This window comes from Phoenix dactylifera, chromosome 4, assembly GCF_009389715.1.
Source record: "Phoenix dactylifera cultivar Barhee BC4 chromosome 4, palm_55x_up_171113_PBpolish2nd_filt_p, whole genome shotgun sequence".
NCBI classification, from domain to species: Eukaryota; Viridiplantae; Streptophyta; class Magnoliopsida; order Arecales; family Arecaceae; genus Phoenix; species Phoenix dactylifera.
The window spans coordinates 11,406,774-11,423,063 of NC_052395.1; the positions used below are offsets into that span (position 1 = coordinate 11,406,774).

General features: G+C 37.8%; 1 protein-coding gene across 2 annotated transcripts; it reads right to left on the reverse strand.

The window, feature by feature from the left end:
- Nucleotides 1-956: 956 nt before the first annotated feature.
- LOC103713159 lies at nucleotides 957-13,225 on the reverse strand. 2 transcript variants are annotated; one of them, XR_005511484.1, is made up of 5 exons: nucleotides 12,617-13,225; nucleotides 7,030-7,139; nucleotides 4,206-4,310; nucleotides 1,493-2,641; nucleotides 957-1,273 (listed from the first exon to the last, which is right to left on the reverse strand). XR_005511484.1 is itself a non-coding variant. In XM_039125542.1 (4 exons), exons 1-4 carry the CDS (start codon nucleotides 13,008-13,010, stop codon nucleotides 1,739-1,741), a joined length of 1,512 nt encoding a protein of 503 aa, XP_038981470.1. In that variant the 5' UTR covers nucleotides 13,011-13,225; the 3' UTR covers nucleotides 957-1,738. The 2 variants fall into 2 exon arrangements, 1 of the variants encoding a protein (XP_038981470.1); XM_039125542.1 differs by having other exon boundaries at nucleotides 957-2,641.
- Between the last annotated feature and the right edge of the window lie 3,065 nt (nucleotides 13,226-16,290).

Consider the following 16,290-nt stretch of genomic DNA (forward strand, 5'->3'; position numbering starts at 1 on the left):
AGAGACAGTGGGTCTTTGCATTCAACCCTGAAGACTTGATTACTTTGAAGGGGAAAAAACCCCGAAAGGAAAATATCAGAAATCAGAACGTGACATTTTTGGTCCAAAATGTCACCTGTCTATACTGTAATTCTAAACAAAAAAAAATGGACGGTTCTTTTTGAGCAAAAACAAATACCTTGTTTAGCAAATGCATATAGTTGTCAATCCCCTTGAAAACAAAGCACCAAAATCCAAAAGCTCATTTGTCTCTAAGAGAACGTTTGGCACCGAAATTGAAATTTGCGTTGGAAGGACAAACCCGGGAACAAACGGCGACGGGCTCGCGTCAACCACAATTATCACACCGGACACAGGCATTGGTTCGAAGGAAAAACGCGTTAAACGAGAGCCACGAGGCATGAAGAAAGTGGAACGGTTCACACCGACACTTGATCAAAACGGGACAGCGAAGACACGTTATCACCGAAGCTAAAAGATAAAAAAAAATATTAATAAAAGCTTGTTGACCAATCTTGGAGCTGCTGAGAGATGAGAGCGTGGCTGTTGGTTCCTGTTTTTTTTTGCTGAAAGGTTATTGGTTCCTGTTTTTTTTTTGCTGAAAGGTTATTGGTTCCTGTTTGAAATTTAATTTTGAAACCTTCTCCAAGAGGATCGGATCCAAGTTATGTTGACCAAGCTATATAGACAAATATGTGGTTGACTTAGACTTCTAGGACGACCACGTAGCGGATAAATGGCTAAACCTGGCTGTCGACGAACATGAGATCGTAAGACAGTAGGGAGAGAAAAAAAGGAGAAATGGAAAGTTCTAGGAGAGGGCTGGTTCATCTTGGAAGTCCAAACATGAGATCATAAACAAAGACATCTGGAAATTTGATCTAAAAATTCTAGACAAGGAAAAACACCAGCAAGGTCGACACAGAAGACATTAACTTCAACATGCTGTGGTCAGCTGGCGATAGCTTGTGGACATACAGTTATTATGATAAAAAATGGGAATCGGAAATTAAAATGACACCACCATCTACAAACCAAGCAACTAAACAAGAGGTAGCAAAAAGGGAACCCGCAGAATTAGAATCCTTTTAGACATCTCTAAATTTCTTTTAGAATTTCCTCAAAAGGTATTTAGAATAATTTCAGATATCAAAGGCCTGACGAATGCCTGCCGGATGATGCCATGATGATCACAAGCAAGGGTAGGACTGGGACAGCATTTTGACGATGGAATGGCCACCTCGGATCTCTCCATGGCAAGGAATCTGGAGTCCTGAGGTAAACAGATTCAGATTTATCTTAGCTTGAGAAATCCCAAAAACTTTTATGAACAATATGCAAAAACTCTATCCTCATTGTTCAAGAGACCACAGAAGCCGCCATGTTGCAATTCCCCTAAAGATGAGCCAAAAATCCATCAAGACCCATACACTCGCAACAGACTGACACCCCATGCCAGAACATTTTGGAGAGCACAAGAACCACCAATTACCTGAGGAAAGCAGCTGAGCAGGATTATAAAAACAACATCAGATATGAAGATTGCCGCATCCCCTTATCTTTCGGGTTCACTAGTTCAGCTGTCTAGGCACCATACTGCTGGAGGATCACGATTCACGAGTATCATATTTGCATTGGGTCCGTTCTACCTTGATCACTTCGAAGCAGAGAACAGCAACCATAACAAAGATAGCATGCTGATTTGATAACATCCTGTTCTTCAGATTCCAAATGATTCTTAAAGTTTGTCAAACCATGAATCAAAGTCATCTACAGGTTTTGAGCCTGAGGGAGAATGAGAAGGAGCATGCATCGATGATGTTGTTCCCTGCTTTTCTGGGCAAGCCATGTGCTTCTGTTCCTTAAGGGAAAAGGAGGTTTCTGCAAGCAAATCATCGATTGCATCATCAAGAGTTGCATCTCTAGCCACTTGGCTCGAGGAATTGGAGTTGCCTGGGGGTTCTGAACCCAAAAGTGACTGAAAAGAAAGGTTTGTTGGGGACAGTGCTCCCTCATTTGGTGGGCAAACTGTATACTTCTGGTCTTTCAGAGACAGGGAGGTTTCCGCAAGCAAATCATCGATTGCATCAGCAAGAGATGTACCAGCATTGCCTGAGGAATTAGGATCTTGACCAACAGATAGTGGACTCATATGGACTGACGAATTAAATGTTGCATCATGAGAAGTTGATGCATCCTTGGTGATTCCATCTGAATGGGAGCTAGAAAGACTGGTTTCACTCAATGAGTTGAGAAGCATGTCAAGCTCTTCTGCCGCTGCTGCAGCTTCAAACCTGGAAGTTCTGTTCTGTTTCAAGTCTGGAACAGTATGCTTGCTAAGCTGCAGTATGGATCCCTGAACTTCTCGCCTGCCAGACAGCTCCACAGGTGTTGAATCATTAATTGGATCAAACTTGGTAGCCTGTTCTGTAGAGGATTGGGTTTGACATTTCTCCACCACTGCTTCACGTGTGATTCCATGAACATTACAAGAGTTCCAATGATCAATTTGGCCATCTGCAGACTTTTCTAACCCCGTATTACCATCAAATCCTCCCAGAGACAAACTGTACTTATGTTCACTCATTGTTGATGCTTCTGATTGCTCATATATCTGGTTCGCTTTCAACTCATTAATATGCTGCAGCAACAAACGATAAGAGTATCACAAAGCATGACTTAAAACAATCATTTTTCTGGAAAGGCAAAAAAAAGGACATATTACATATGCAGTCACTAATGACAGATGCTTCCAGTAATACCAAACCATAAACCAATTGAAACCATATATCCTGCCACTGATATTTGTCCGTTTTGGGCCATTGGAAAGCATTGGTGAAAAACTGGTGTTTAAGAATTTTAGTTGCTGCAAATCACAGCTTAATATCAGTCTACCATGTTAGGTCTCTGGTATGATGCAGCTCCCATAAGAGTGCACCAGTGCATACACATCATTTATTGATAAGTCGACCTATATCAGCTAACTGACTAAGATGACCAGCAGCATAACAACATCAGTAACTCAACCATTTCCTACTTACCAAAGCATGAATACTATAAACAAAATGATGCCAATCAATATTGCAAAACATGCATATTACACATCTCAGCATCTGACAAATCACTCTGATTAGATATATGGTTGCGACCTGCTTTTAATCTGGTATCTACAAAATATAACTAGCATGCTAATGTTGAAAAAATTGGGTTTCTGAAATGACAAAACTAATCACCAACACACTTCAAACAGAAATGGTCATGGTTAAACTGCCTTGTCCCAAGTGTTGCCATGTAATTTACGTGCTTTCCATAAGGGGTACTCATCATAGCCTTCAACCATCCAAGAAAAAACAGCACATACTGTTTATTAGATTGAAATGTTACCCTATATAAAAGAAAACTGATGAATTAATCATGTTTATTGGAAAGTACCTTATTTATTTGTTTGAAGCAACAATGCCTATTAATTATTATATTAACGAAATAAAGTGATTAATCAACTTTAAATTGAGATAATAATTCAGCAATTACTTAGAGAATACATTCTGCATGCCTTTTGCAATTTACAAAATCTTTATAATTTTTATAACTTGCTTGAGCTCTTGGGAATAGCCAGATTCATACTTACATGCACATCCAACAGATCTTCAAGCTCCAACTTGACATATGATGTCTGTATCTTTTATGACACAACTCAGGTCCTCATTTCAAGAAACTAAATGCAAAATCTTTTATTGTGAACCCCATTGTCAACATTCACTTCACGATCAAGGAAAATACAGTTCACGCATCTATAGCAACACTCACTACCACCTTTGTTTTCAGGATTCCTCAGGCAAGTTGATGCAACAAAAGTCACCAATATTTGGGTGCAATCAGCTCTACATGGATAATGCACTATGGACAACTGCAATATTAGTGTTGGGTTGAATCCAGCTTCTCTTTTATAGGCTGCCTTTTTAAAGGTTCCTAAAACCAGTCATCTAAATGATGAGAAGGGCATTATTGCTCCATAGTGAATAGTTACACAGAACCACAAACATGAAAAATCATGAATGATTAATCCACATGCACTACCAGCCTGGAAAGGTTAGGTTACAAATAAACAACTTAAAAACAGATGCATAATGCAGAATATATACAATGTTAAGGCTTGAAACTAAAATTGATAGCAAAAAGCCTACTAAATTGACAATTATGCATACCAGCTCTTCAGGTAATAAATCTTCTTCAATAAATAGCCTCTGCGAAAGCTTTAGTTTTGATAATTGTGCAGCAAGTGCATGCAAATCCATGGAGAGAAAATTCGCCTGACAATATCACATCACATATATTTAAAAGACAGAACTCAAAGGCAAAACAGAAATCAATTGCAATGAGGAGTGGATCCAGGATTTTCCTTCAGGAAGCCAACAAATACATCATAAACATAACATCTATTGAATAGTATAATTATTCCAAGTTTTTCACAGATAGAAAAAATGTATAGTTGCATACAAATTGAATTTGTGATCAGTATCAACTTCCATACCAAACCCAAAGTTAATTCGAGCATCACATTCATTTGAATTTGAGATTGGCACTGAGTTTAGATTTGCACTGATATTTTGCTGGGAGGTTGAAATTAATATACTTGAATTCAATCAATATTTATAATGAACTACTTATAGGTTAAACCATATAATGATCATCAAGAACTGATATTATTTGATGATTAGATATAATTCCAAAATATCAAAAGATTTTAGGTCCAAAATTAATATAAACATTGTAAATTAATTCAATCCATGATAAGAACGGTTAATAATACAATGTAAGTGATTAATTGCATACCTATGCATATTGACCCTATTGGGCATATACATTTCAGAGTTAGAAAAAGAAGCACACTGGTTGAAGTAAAACAAATACTTGCATCTATGAACACTACTTGCCCAAAACTATGCAGTTGTATAAAATATATATATGTATGTATATATGTATATGATTCAGATTATAACCAAATAATGGTAAAATATTAAAAGATCACCATGTTGCAGTAATCTTGTGTTCGCCAAACAGAACTTTGAAGTAGAGGATGACCTTATCTGTATGTATGTATGTATGTATGTATATGATTCAGATTATAACCAACATAATGGTAAAATATTTAAAGATCACCATGTTGCAGTAATATTGTGTTCACCAATCAGAACTTTGAGGTAGAGGATGACCTTCTCTCCAGTAGGAGTGGCAATAATCACCGCCTGTTGGGTATCCAACCTTGACAGGATAGGTCTTACCTGACCCATTTAGAATCGTGAGTGTGTATTTAAAGTAAAACCCGTAATGGGTTCAGGAGGAGACAGGTAATGGAATACCAATCCCAAACCTGACCCAAGGTATTTACTAAAATACCTTTTTTTAATTGTTTGCTTTTCTTAGTTTAAGGTTACATTTTATTCTCTAAAGAATAATATTTCTATTTATTGTTTGTATTATTGTTCAAATTTGGTTTGTTATGTTCTGTCTTAGAATCTTAGTTTGTTTAGTATATGTGAGGTATTAGTTTAATTTTACATTCTTTTTCGTTGTTTGATTTGTATGATGAAAAAAGATGATTTTGCAGTTTTACTCGTCCCAACCTGTCCCCCCCCCCCCCCCCCCCCCCCCCCCCGCGAAGGCAGGTATAGGTCAAGAACAGGTATGTCATTCCCCCATTGTATGGCTAGTGTGGGTAATGACATACCTGGCCCATACCCACCCTATTGCCATCCTTAATCTCTAGTCAAAATAAGGCAATCTCATATGTAATAGTATATTCTTAGGGGATCTCGTATATAATAATAATAATATAACAATTGTTAATGAGACCTAGGCGGGGTTGGCTTCCAAGTCAGAAGTTATGACATAAATGATGGTAGCACCTTGATTTCTTTTGTCTCTCTATGATATTGGAACACCTTTCTCCCTATGAGTTTTCAAAGTATGTGAAAGGCCTGAATAGGTAGCTGAGGTACAGTCCCAATTGCAAAAGGTTTCTAATAGTATAAATGGTTTTCTCCTTCCTTTCATTGGGAAAAAAGTTACGGACTTATGGCTAATGGATGGGCGAAGGAAGGGGTTGTGCGTGAATAGAAAATGATGGCCACAAGGTTTAGTATATTGGTAGGTAAAATTAATTTAAAATTTGAGTTGATAGTAGTATGCAACATATGAAAATTAACCCTAGAAAAAACTCTAAAAATCTCGGACTCATTAATTTTATTAGGACCATAGATATCTAGATTCTTATCTCGCATGCATTAATTCTAAGAGAGGCCAAACACATACTGAGATCTTGATAGCTCAGATTGAAAGTGGGATGCCATGGACCATGCATCGCTGTAAGGAGAGGGAGGAATAGTGCTACTTACATAAGATATTCTCAATTCCTTTTTTTTTTTTCTTATGGAGGTTACTGCCATTGCACCACACTCACCCCCTCCCCTAAAGGATGCACTTTTCCCGCCGCTTGCAACAGAAAGGTAAATCATGATTCTGCAACATGAACACCCTACTTTCTTCATCCAGGATTAACAGTAACATTGGCATCCTTTAGTCATGTGCCACAATAATTGGAAGAAACGGTATGTAAAAAGCTCATTGGTATTTGATAGCAGAAAAGCTACAAAAAAGATTTCAGGATGTTGTGAGGGAGAAGATAGTAGAACTTTCAACTGTTTTTTGATGGATGAATTAACACATGGTATGAATATATAGCAAAGAAGAGAGCCCTAGGCAGATCGTGTATGTATAGAGAAAAAAAAAGATCCAGTTATGGTTATGGAAGAATCAGTTAAGTGCATGTGGGAAATGCTTTATTAAATCAAAAACTAAAAGATTATTTTCAGACAGGCAATGGTATAATCAACCTTTCTAATGTTTTTCTGTAGATAATAGAATAAATGAAGAGCATATGATGTAAAAGCTAAAAGTCTTAACTCTTAACACTTCATAGGCATCTTGTGAGTAACTAGTTATAAATACATGCCATCGATATACTAATACCTCGCAACTTGATGTGGGGTCATCATCGACAATAAAATTGTCATCTGCACACCAAGATAAGAGGCTCTCTCCCCTGACAGAAAGCATAGAGCTTATTCCCTGTATAAAATCTAGAGAAAACAAAAGTCAACATCCACTATTGGATTGACAAAAAAAAACTTGAAATAAGCAGATATTAGAAAATATCATAGTATTAATTTTTTATTAGGAGCTAAGAAACAGATGACTAACACAATTGCAAAAGACCCACCATGGATACAGTTATGTGCAGCAAAATGCCAGACAGCCAACTGCCCAAGTATAAATTATAATCTTGTTCAGGATGTCAGAGCTCTGTTTAAGGAGGTTGACATGAATTGATTAATAGATTCAGCTATGCTCATTTGAATTAAAATGTAATGTTCAGCCCACATTATGTGTATACATACACACACATATATCTATGTATACGTATATACATGGATACATACACACACATATAGCTGGACTTGGTTACGCTCATATGGATTTCCACTTAGATCCAGTCAGATCTATAAAATGAAGGTCCTAAATAAATGATCCGAGCTACTGGATGTGATCTATTACCTCTACATTGCTTACACACCAAAAATATATAATTTGGAGACCCCTAGACTACGCATCAAGCGATCAAAAAACAAAGATAGTTTTATTTTATTTATATTGTCCAATTTTTTGACCACTTGATATAATTTATATGTATATGGTTATTTGGCAGATAGCAAACTGTGATCTGCCAAGTTTCCATGAAAGTCCAATACCAAAATAAGTGCAAATTCTCTTGCACTCAAATTGAGATTATGCCAAAGTTCCAAAACAAATGGCTGTAAACAAGCAGCAAGCATGGCTTTCTTAGAAAGACTATTTACATACAGAAACTATGCTTTTTTGTGCACCACTGATTAATAAATCAAATTTAATTAATAAATGGCAGGGACGGGGATACACCGAATCTTCTTAGTGGAGACAATGTCCGAATGTCTGCACCTAATGGTGCCTATATGGTTCAAGTTTATTCTATTTCTTTTTTCTTCTCATTTTTCTTTATAGAAAAAATCAAGTTTGGTGATTCCCATATTTCCATGTGATAAGAAGCTTAACTTAGTCTAATTGGGGTTTTATCCAAAACTCTAATTTAAGTGACCAAGTAGTGCTATTAGCAAATCCCTTTTATATCCTAATGGAAATGTGCCAAGAATATGCCCAAGCATGCGCTAACCACCCTCTTCTTATCTATTAAATTGGCTTTGTAGAAGCAAAGCTTGGAGCAAGTCTCTTATTCTATAGCTTCTTTTTGCTGATATGATGTTGGGGAAGGTTCTTGCCACCATTTCTGGAGGGTAGGTATCTGGTGTTTGTATATGATGTCTTGACTTCTGCCTACACTAAAAAGAGATTCTCATGCATGGTATGCCGAACTAGGCCGAACTGCACAGTTCACCCTGTACCGAACTAAACCGACGCAACATCAGCACAATTTGGCCCATTTTTTTTGAAAAAAGCTCCAAACCGCTCCGCACCAGTTCGAACCACTTGGTTCCCCCCCCCCACCCGGCCGCCTCTCCTTCAATATCTCAAAAAGCTTGAATTTATGGTCTGCCCAACCGGGGTGAACTACCCGATTCACCCCGTACCGAAGCAGTATCGTGCTGAAGCGATAGTTGACTGGTACGGATCCCAGTAGCAGTTCAACTAACCTTGTTCCCGAGTGTTCAGTTCCAACTCCAATGAGGCCACAATTTGGAGCTTAATGCAACCATCTTCTAGTCTTGAAGCTGAGGAATTTCCTTGGCATATAAGAGCCACAGAACAATCTTATCCTAAGACACATTATTCACTGGTTTTCTTCTTCCCACGACATATTTTTTGCTACAATCATTTGTGCTGGCTATCCTTCTGCTTTCTTCTTCAGCAACAGGACTCAAGATGTTGCTGTTGGTTAGAAGTTAAAACTTGTAGAGTCATGCCTTTTGTAATGGTTTAGTAATGCTTTTCCTTTTCTCTCTTTATTATCGTGGAGGGATTCTAAGTTAAGAAGATGTTGAGGACTTTTAGGTCGAAGTTGAAATTCATAGTTGATAATCATGATGATTATTTTTTGGAACAATGGGACTTTAGTGGTCTAAAGCAAAGTAGAAAATGCTAATGGAAGGCTTTTATCCAACATTTCATTCATAGAAAGTTCAAAAAGATTAGTCAGGCAACTTTGATCATGTATGAAAATCAAAATCGAAACACAAGAAGCTTGAAGAATATCCAAAAAAAAGTGGTTCTAGATAGTAAGTGATAAAGGGTATAAACTAATTACCATAAGAAATCTATAGCGATATGACAAGAGGTTGGTCTGGGCAATGAAAGATGGTGATTGGAAAGGTTGGGCAACAAAGAGGCAAGGAGATTTAAGGGATTAATATTATATGGGATAATCAGAAGGTAAGCACTTCCTACTAAAATCTTCACATTTCCTTTCTCCCCTAATAAAGTATACAAGCAAACTTGAGAACATCAAATAGACGGAGCCATTGATCATTCCAAGTATAATCTTTGTGACAATTCCCTCATGTTGATTCATTTATGAAACATTAAATCACTATTTGGTGTTCTCAATCTCAGAATAATAAACTTCGGATATTATGAAAGAATGGCTCATCCTTTGGAAGTTATCCTGTTGGAAGAGATTGGCTTGTGAAGGACTGCATTTCCATATAGCATTTTTGTCAAATTTGTCATCATAATATCGTTGGTCCTCAACATCAATCACCAAAAGAATTGTTTAATACTAAGTTTCTGACCAACCATCAGTGTCTAGACAGAAGGTTTTCAAGAACTCCAAACTCAATTTCTAGTTCAGAATTTTTCTAACTTAGCTAATCTATATCGCCCTTCAGACTAAAATATTCATTGTCTAGTCGAACCCGGCTTTAGCAGATTGTACAATGAATAACTTCAAATTCACATCTTCAAAAACCTTTTTCTACATTTTCAATCACAATTCCATAAATAACCCACCTAAACTGTAAACTAATCTACTACTCTCACAACTCACAGAACTTCATAATTTTTTTTTTTCTTTTTGCCAATGTTTTTAAAGAATGCTCTAGCAAATGCGTGACCAAGGGATTGCATAGTCATTTGCAGTATACATGCCGCATTTAGTATTTTTATATATTTAAAAGATAATAAAATACAATAAAAACAATAATAAGAACGGTAATATTATTTGATAGACAAATACAATACTGATAAACCACAACCAACAATTAGTCCTTGCTACATAGTACTTAATACCGAATACCAGTAATAATAACATATTAACATTACCAATGATACATGTATCCAGCCAGCTCGAAACCCATATCCAACCTAACCGTCAATTTGAACCTACATATTTGCAAGAAACTAAATAAGAGTTGGTTGTATATGTGGCCACATAATACTAAGCGGGCTACATATGCGGCTGCACAATGCTAAAGCAGGCCTGTGGCTGCACAATGCGAAACTAGACACATATCGGGCTGCACATTGCTATTGTTGATAATCTTTTTGGCTCATATGTAGCCTGGCCACATATAGCAATAGCATATAGGGAATGGAGTGTGGTTAAGGGATTGCATCCATGTATTCAACTATGTAGACTGCAGTTTAAAACTGCTTATTTCAAATGACTGATGCATTTATATAATCTTTTAATTAAAGCATTCCCTTTATGTTAGAACTATTATTATCATTAAATATAACAACTCAGGCTGGAATTATGACATCAAGTTAAGACCAAAAATACACATTGGGTTGTGTGACTTGTGTCTCTTTTGATATCTTTCCTTTCTTAAACTACACCTCTTCCCAAATTAGCTAGTTTGAGTATCAGGGAAGATGATCATCCACAATAACCATCCGTATGAACCTTGGTGGAAAGTTGTGTTAGATGTACAGCTGTGATAACTGAAATAAATTGGGTCTTATTGAACAATAAGCTATCCATGGATGTTGTAATAGGAAAGTTAGAGGCTCAAACAGAGTAATGCGAGGATGTGTAGATACCTGGGATTTAACCAAGTCCGATATTTTCCAGTGCACCATGAGTTGCACAGGAAAGTTGAGTCTTGCAGGGATCCAGTTTGACAAGGTTTACTTGGCATTTGTAATCATTAAACCTAAGCAGAATTGATTTGATTTCTTAGCCACATATAATAGAATTTGAAAAGGAGTTTCAATTTCAACAACAGAAAAATGAAGAAAGTCAAACTCATTTATATGTCCGCCCAGTGGGAAGTTACTAACACAATCCACACCATACAAATCTTACCTGAATTGGTTTTCAATTCTTCTCAAAAAAGAGATCTAGGAAAGAAGTGAAAGATCTACAGAGCACAAAGAAGAATGTTTGATGCATGAAGCTCAACCCAACTACTCAACAACCAGATAACAATTTGGTAGAGAAGAAAATGTGAACGTAAAGGGGCCAAAAGAAACTCTTTTTACAACAGTCACTCTCCAAACAAAAGGTAGAAGCATCCTGACAATGCAAATGAAGAAAAAGGCAATAACCAACCCGACGTGGGTCTATGATAAGGCCTTCTTCTGAAACACTCTATTTTGAACTCATTCCACATTTTTGACCTTATAGATGGGTCCCTGTCTGTACGTTCTTATACTTTTAGATAGCTAGTACCTATTGAGGGCCTGAAAGGAGTAAGAGCCTTAAAGAAGTCATGACCGGGTGAAATAGCCATGAATGCCAAAATGTCCAAAAAGGCCCAGTGAAATCGTCCTTAAATAATAGCAGAAGAAAAAAAAGTTAAATCTTTTGGCAATCAAAACCTACCTTTCAAAAATAGGACCCTCCTAATAAGATCTTCTAGACATATGGCCAAATAGTGTGGCAGCTTAGAACCATAAATTTCCTTATGCTGTCTAATTCCGATCCAACCAAGGTGAGGAAACTCATAGAAGACATAATGGAAAGAATTAACCGCCTTTCCATCTCTTCAATTTGATATCCAGCGTAAACATTTTGATCAAGAGGAGCATGCAAAGAGATCTTGATTATTTCTTTCACTATGCAGACAAGTTTCCAAAATCCTTCCCAACTATCTATCCAGGCCCGCCAAAAAGAAAGAACATTATAATCGAACATTATGGACAAGCTTCCCTTTCATTTCATATTTACAATCTGGCATCAAACCTATTCACTTTTGTTTTAATTACAAGAGGAATGACACGCACAACCAAAAGATTCCAACTTAGATGTGAAGAGAATGATACCTTCCCAATTCTTGGTTTCAAATTTGATTGCAATTAGAATTTTTTAGGCTTGTTATTGGCAAGATTTATAAGCATTTAAATAAATGAGACATATCTTAACATACACATCTCAAGTTCATGAATCAACAGTTTGGAAATCAGAAGCAGAAATGTGAAGACTTTAAAATATGTTTATTGCCGAGGCACAACCCTCAGATTGCCAAGACTTCATTTTCTATACCAAATTCTTTTCCTTCGGTATGCCATAAAATCTCCATCAGAAATTAAGATAAATAAACAGCCAAACAGCGAGAAAGATGGTTACCCGACGGAAGATCGTCCAACGAAAAGGCGGACTCGGACGTCCCAAGATCGCGATAATCCTGTTGGGACCGAGCTTGATCGACCAAGTACTGGAAGTCCGCGCCCTTACTCTTAGGTCTAATCTCGCCGTCGACCAGTTTAGTTCCGGCAGAGCTCTCGGCTCCATCACCGCTGTCGTCGCCGTCGTCGTAGCGATCCCAGTTGGAGGGGAGATCGCGGGCGCGGGCATGGGCTCGTCGGGGCTTCGCCACTTCTCCTGCTCCGGCGGCAGCGGCGGCGGCCGCGGCCGGGGCGGGCTTCTTCTTCTGGGCGCTCGCGGCGGCAGGCGGCGGGTGGTTCTTCCGGCCCTGCTGGGTGTGCTTTCGCTTCGACTTGGCCAAGGTTTTTGGATCCATTTTCGATTTGATTTCTTCTTTCTTTCCTCTCTTTCTTTGGATCAAAAATTTTGTTCCCCTCTCCTTTTCTTCTTCTTCAGACCGTCATTACTTTCGCGAAGAAAAGAAACATGCTGGATTTTTATTTCACGGGGATTGAAATCGATTAGGGTTTCCCCGGGAAAGGTCGAGGGGCGCATCTTTATTCAGGAAGCGAATTCTGCCGACTTTACTTGAAGTCGGCAAAACCTGTGGGCTTTGCATGGACTCAGGTGCATTTCACCTGATCGAGAGTGTGGATGGGATGGCCGTGAATGATCGATTCAACTCGCATAATTTACAAAAACCTACACGTACAACCAAAAAAATCTTAAAAAACTCTACGCTTCTTATACTTACCTCTAATAATTTATAAAACCTATATTTATAACCAATTAAGTTAATAATATCAATTAAAATCAAAATTATCTTAAGATAAACAGAAGAATATATATCTTTTTCTATATTCTTGGCTGACTATTATATCATTTAAAATTATTTTCATTATTTTGAAGTTTATCTGATATGGCATTTAGGTTCTATTTAAAATTAACGATTTGACGAACATTTTGTTAAGTTATGTATTAAAATATTGCATAAAAATAAATTTTAAAATAAGTATAGATTTTTTAAAGAGTTTTTTTCATAAATATCTTTCTAAAAATTTAAATTTGCGTGAATACCCTCTTAAAATTTATATTTATTTTTCTACCCTCATAAATATTGTTTTTGCACAAATGCCTCTAACATAACGATTTTTCTAACACCGTTAATAAAGATTATATTTATTTTAATTAAAAATAAAATATAATTTTGAAATTACTTTTTTGTCTACCATCACGATTGTCTTATAAATGTTTGCTTTTGCACATCTACCCAATAAGAGTATTTTAATCATTTTAATTTGAAACTGTTAATTTTTTAACGGCGTTAAATGGCATGGGTGTACATCTAAAAATAAGAATAAAAAAGGGTAGAATAGCAAAATAAGTATTTTACCAGGGTTTACATACAAATATTAATTTTGAAAGGGTATTCATACAAAAGTTGATATTTATGAGATTATTCATACAAAAAAATTCTTTTTTAAATTATTAAATATAAATATAAATTACTTCTAACATTAAGGGAGAGTTCTCGTAATTTATTTTTAACTAATTTATTTCACTTGTGTATTTTTTGGTTCTTCTCTTCTTTTAAAAAACAGAAAACTTCCTGATAAACTGTCAAGACTTCAAGAGTTGGCCCAACTATAAGCCCAAGATTAGCTTGTAGATAGGCCGAAAAGGGGAATCTGGCTCGTATTCGCTTTAGCCCAGCCAGAATAAAGTCGGCCTAGTGTCCCTAAACAGGAACTAAGAGAAAATGAGTTGCAAATCCAAGCAGTTTTTAAAACAACGGCTGTCATAAATAATAGTATGTCTCGTAGCGCAGTTCTGGAAATTTATTCTTTCCAGTTCACTATCTATCCAGGCTAGAAAAGAGTACTTTTTTATTTTGGCTAATAATGACATAATCAACTAATGCACTTGTTTTTGTTGTTCTTGTAAATTATTTTTGTTATTCTGGATAACTCCAACTACTGTGACAGCCATTCTTTAATTTCAAGGTAAATAATTATTATCTTTTGCTGATGGAATGTTAGATAATTATTGTCATTTTCACTATAATAACATATCATATTTTCATAGAGCGGGCATTGTTGAAATCTGACCCAAAAGCGAACGCGGTTGGTCGAATGACCTTGCAGGCAAAGCATGCATATAGAGAGGCCAACGGGACAACAGATTGAGTGGCTTCATATGCGGCCAATCACTTTGGGAATACGCTTTGGATGGGGGAGAAGGGGTTATCTGGTGCGCTCCGGAACCTATTATTTTTCAATTTTTTTGGTTGTATCTATATCCATAATGTATAACACATCCATTTTAGTAAAAAAAAAAAAAAAAAGCAAACGTTGTTCTTAATGTAGCTACCATGATTCATCATGATATATAATTATTTCAAATCATGGACTGGGCATGGAACTTGATTCTACGTCTCAAAGTCGCATTCTCTATCATGAGAAATAATGTATTGGTTGGTGCAAGCTTGATTTGCATCTAGGTTGCAGAATAAGTTGATGCCAGTATATGGTTGATGGAGATTAGAACCACTTCCAATTCAGACGTCGATCGATGCGTCCAATTTTAGCTTATGGCTGGATTTCTTGTGATGATGGCTCAAGTCACAAGATTGAACCTTTCACACCTAATGTTGGTGAGTGAAGCATCCGTATGATCCATCCTTCCACAACGAACTTTAAGAATGTTGTGGTTCGAATTTGGCCCGAGGGCGACCACGTCGGGGGAGTCGAGGGAGCTGCCGGCCGAAGCGGAGAAAGGAGAGCCACCTCCCATGTGACGGCGTATCTGTACAAAGCCTCACTGGTGGTTCCGATGAGGACCCTCTGATGCTCAAGTTAGAGTGGTCTTAGTTGGTCCAAAAATTCTTCAAGTGTTACCTAATGGGGCTATTTATAATCCCCATAAAGGTGCCCAGGTGGTAGAGGTACAGCCCATCCACATCATGGAAGGAGATAGCTTTTACCCAGATGGCGCACAGCTAGAGCTTGCTTGAGGCGCATGGTGTAGGCCGTTCTTGTGAACGGTAGGTATGGCAGGGTATGGCTGGAGCAGCATGGCATCGTCCTTAGTTGTCGTTGGCCAACAAGCAAAGCACGATACGATGAAGTTGTAATGTACAGCCACGTATGCAGGCATGAGCGCGTATGTGGTTGCGGTCGTGAGCGAGGTTGAGCTCAATTAGAGGTTGCATCATATACTCGGTGAGGTCGGCCCAGTGGGCGTTGAGGTCAGGCTCGCTCAGGGGCCGCGCATATGTTTAGTGAGGTCGGTTTGGCAGGTGCTGAGGTCGGCCTAGCCTCCTCGATTCTGGGGTTTGCTCGGTAGGGTGCTTTAAGCTCGAGGGTCGGGGCATGTTGTTGGATAGGGCGCTCCAAACTTGGTCGGGTCATGTCGTCGAATATCAAGGGTGCCCCGAGCGTCGGCAAGTATAAGGCGCCCCGGCCAAATTTGGGGTACCCTGAGCTTGGGTCGGGGCGTATCGGCGAATATAAAGGCGCCCCGAGTTTGGATCAGGGTGTGTTCTATTGTCGACAGATAGGCTCGTACTTCTTTTCTTCTTCCTCTTGAAAGTTCCCTCTCTTCATTGATTGATTTCGTTTCCAATGAAAGAACTGAAAGATAAAGAGAAGGTTCCC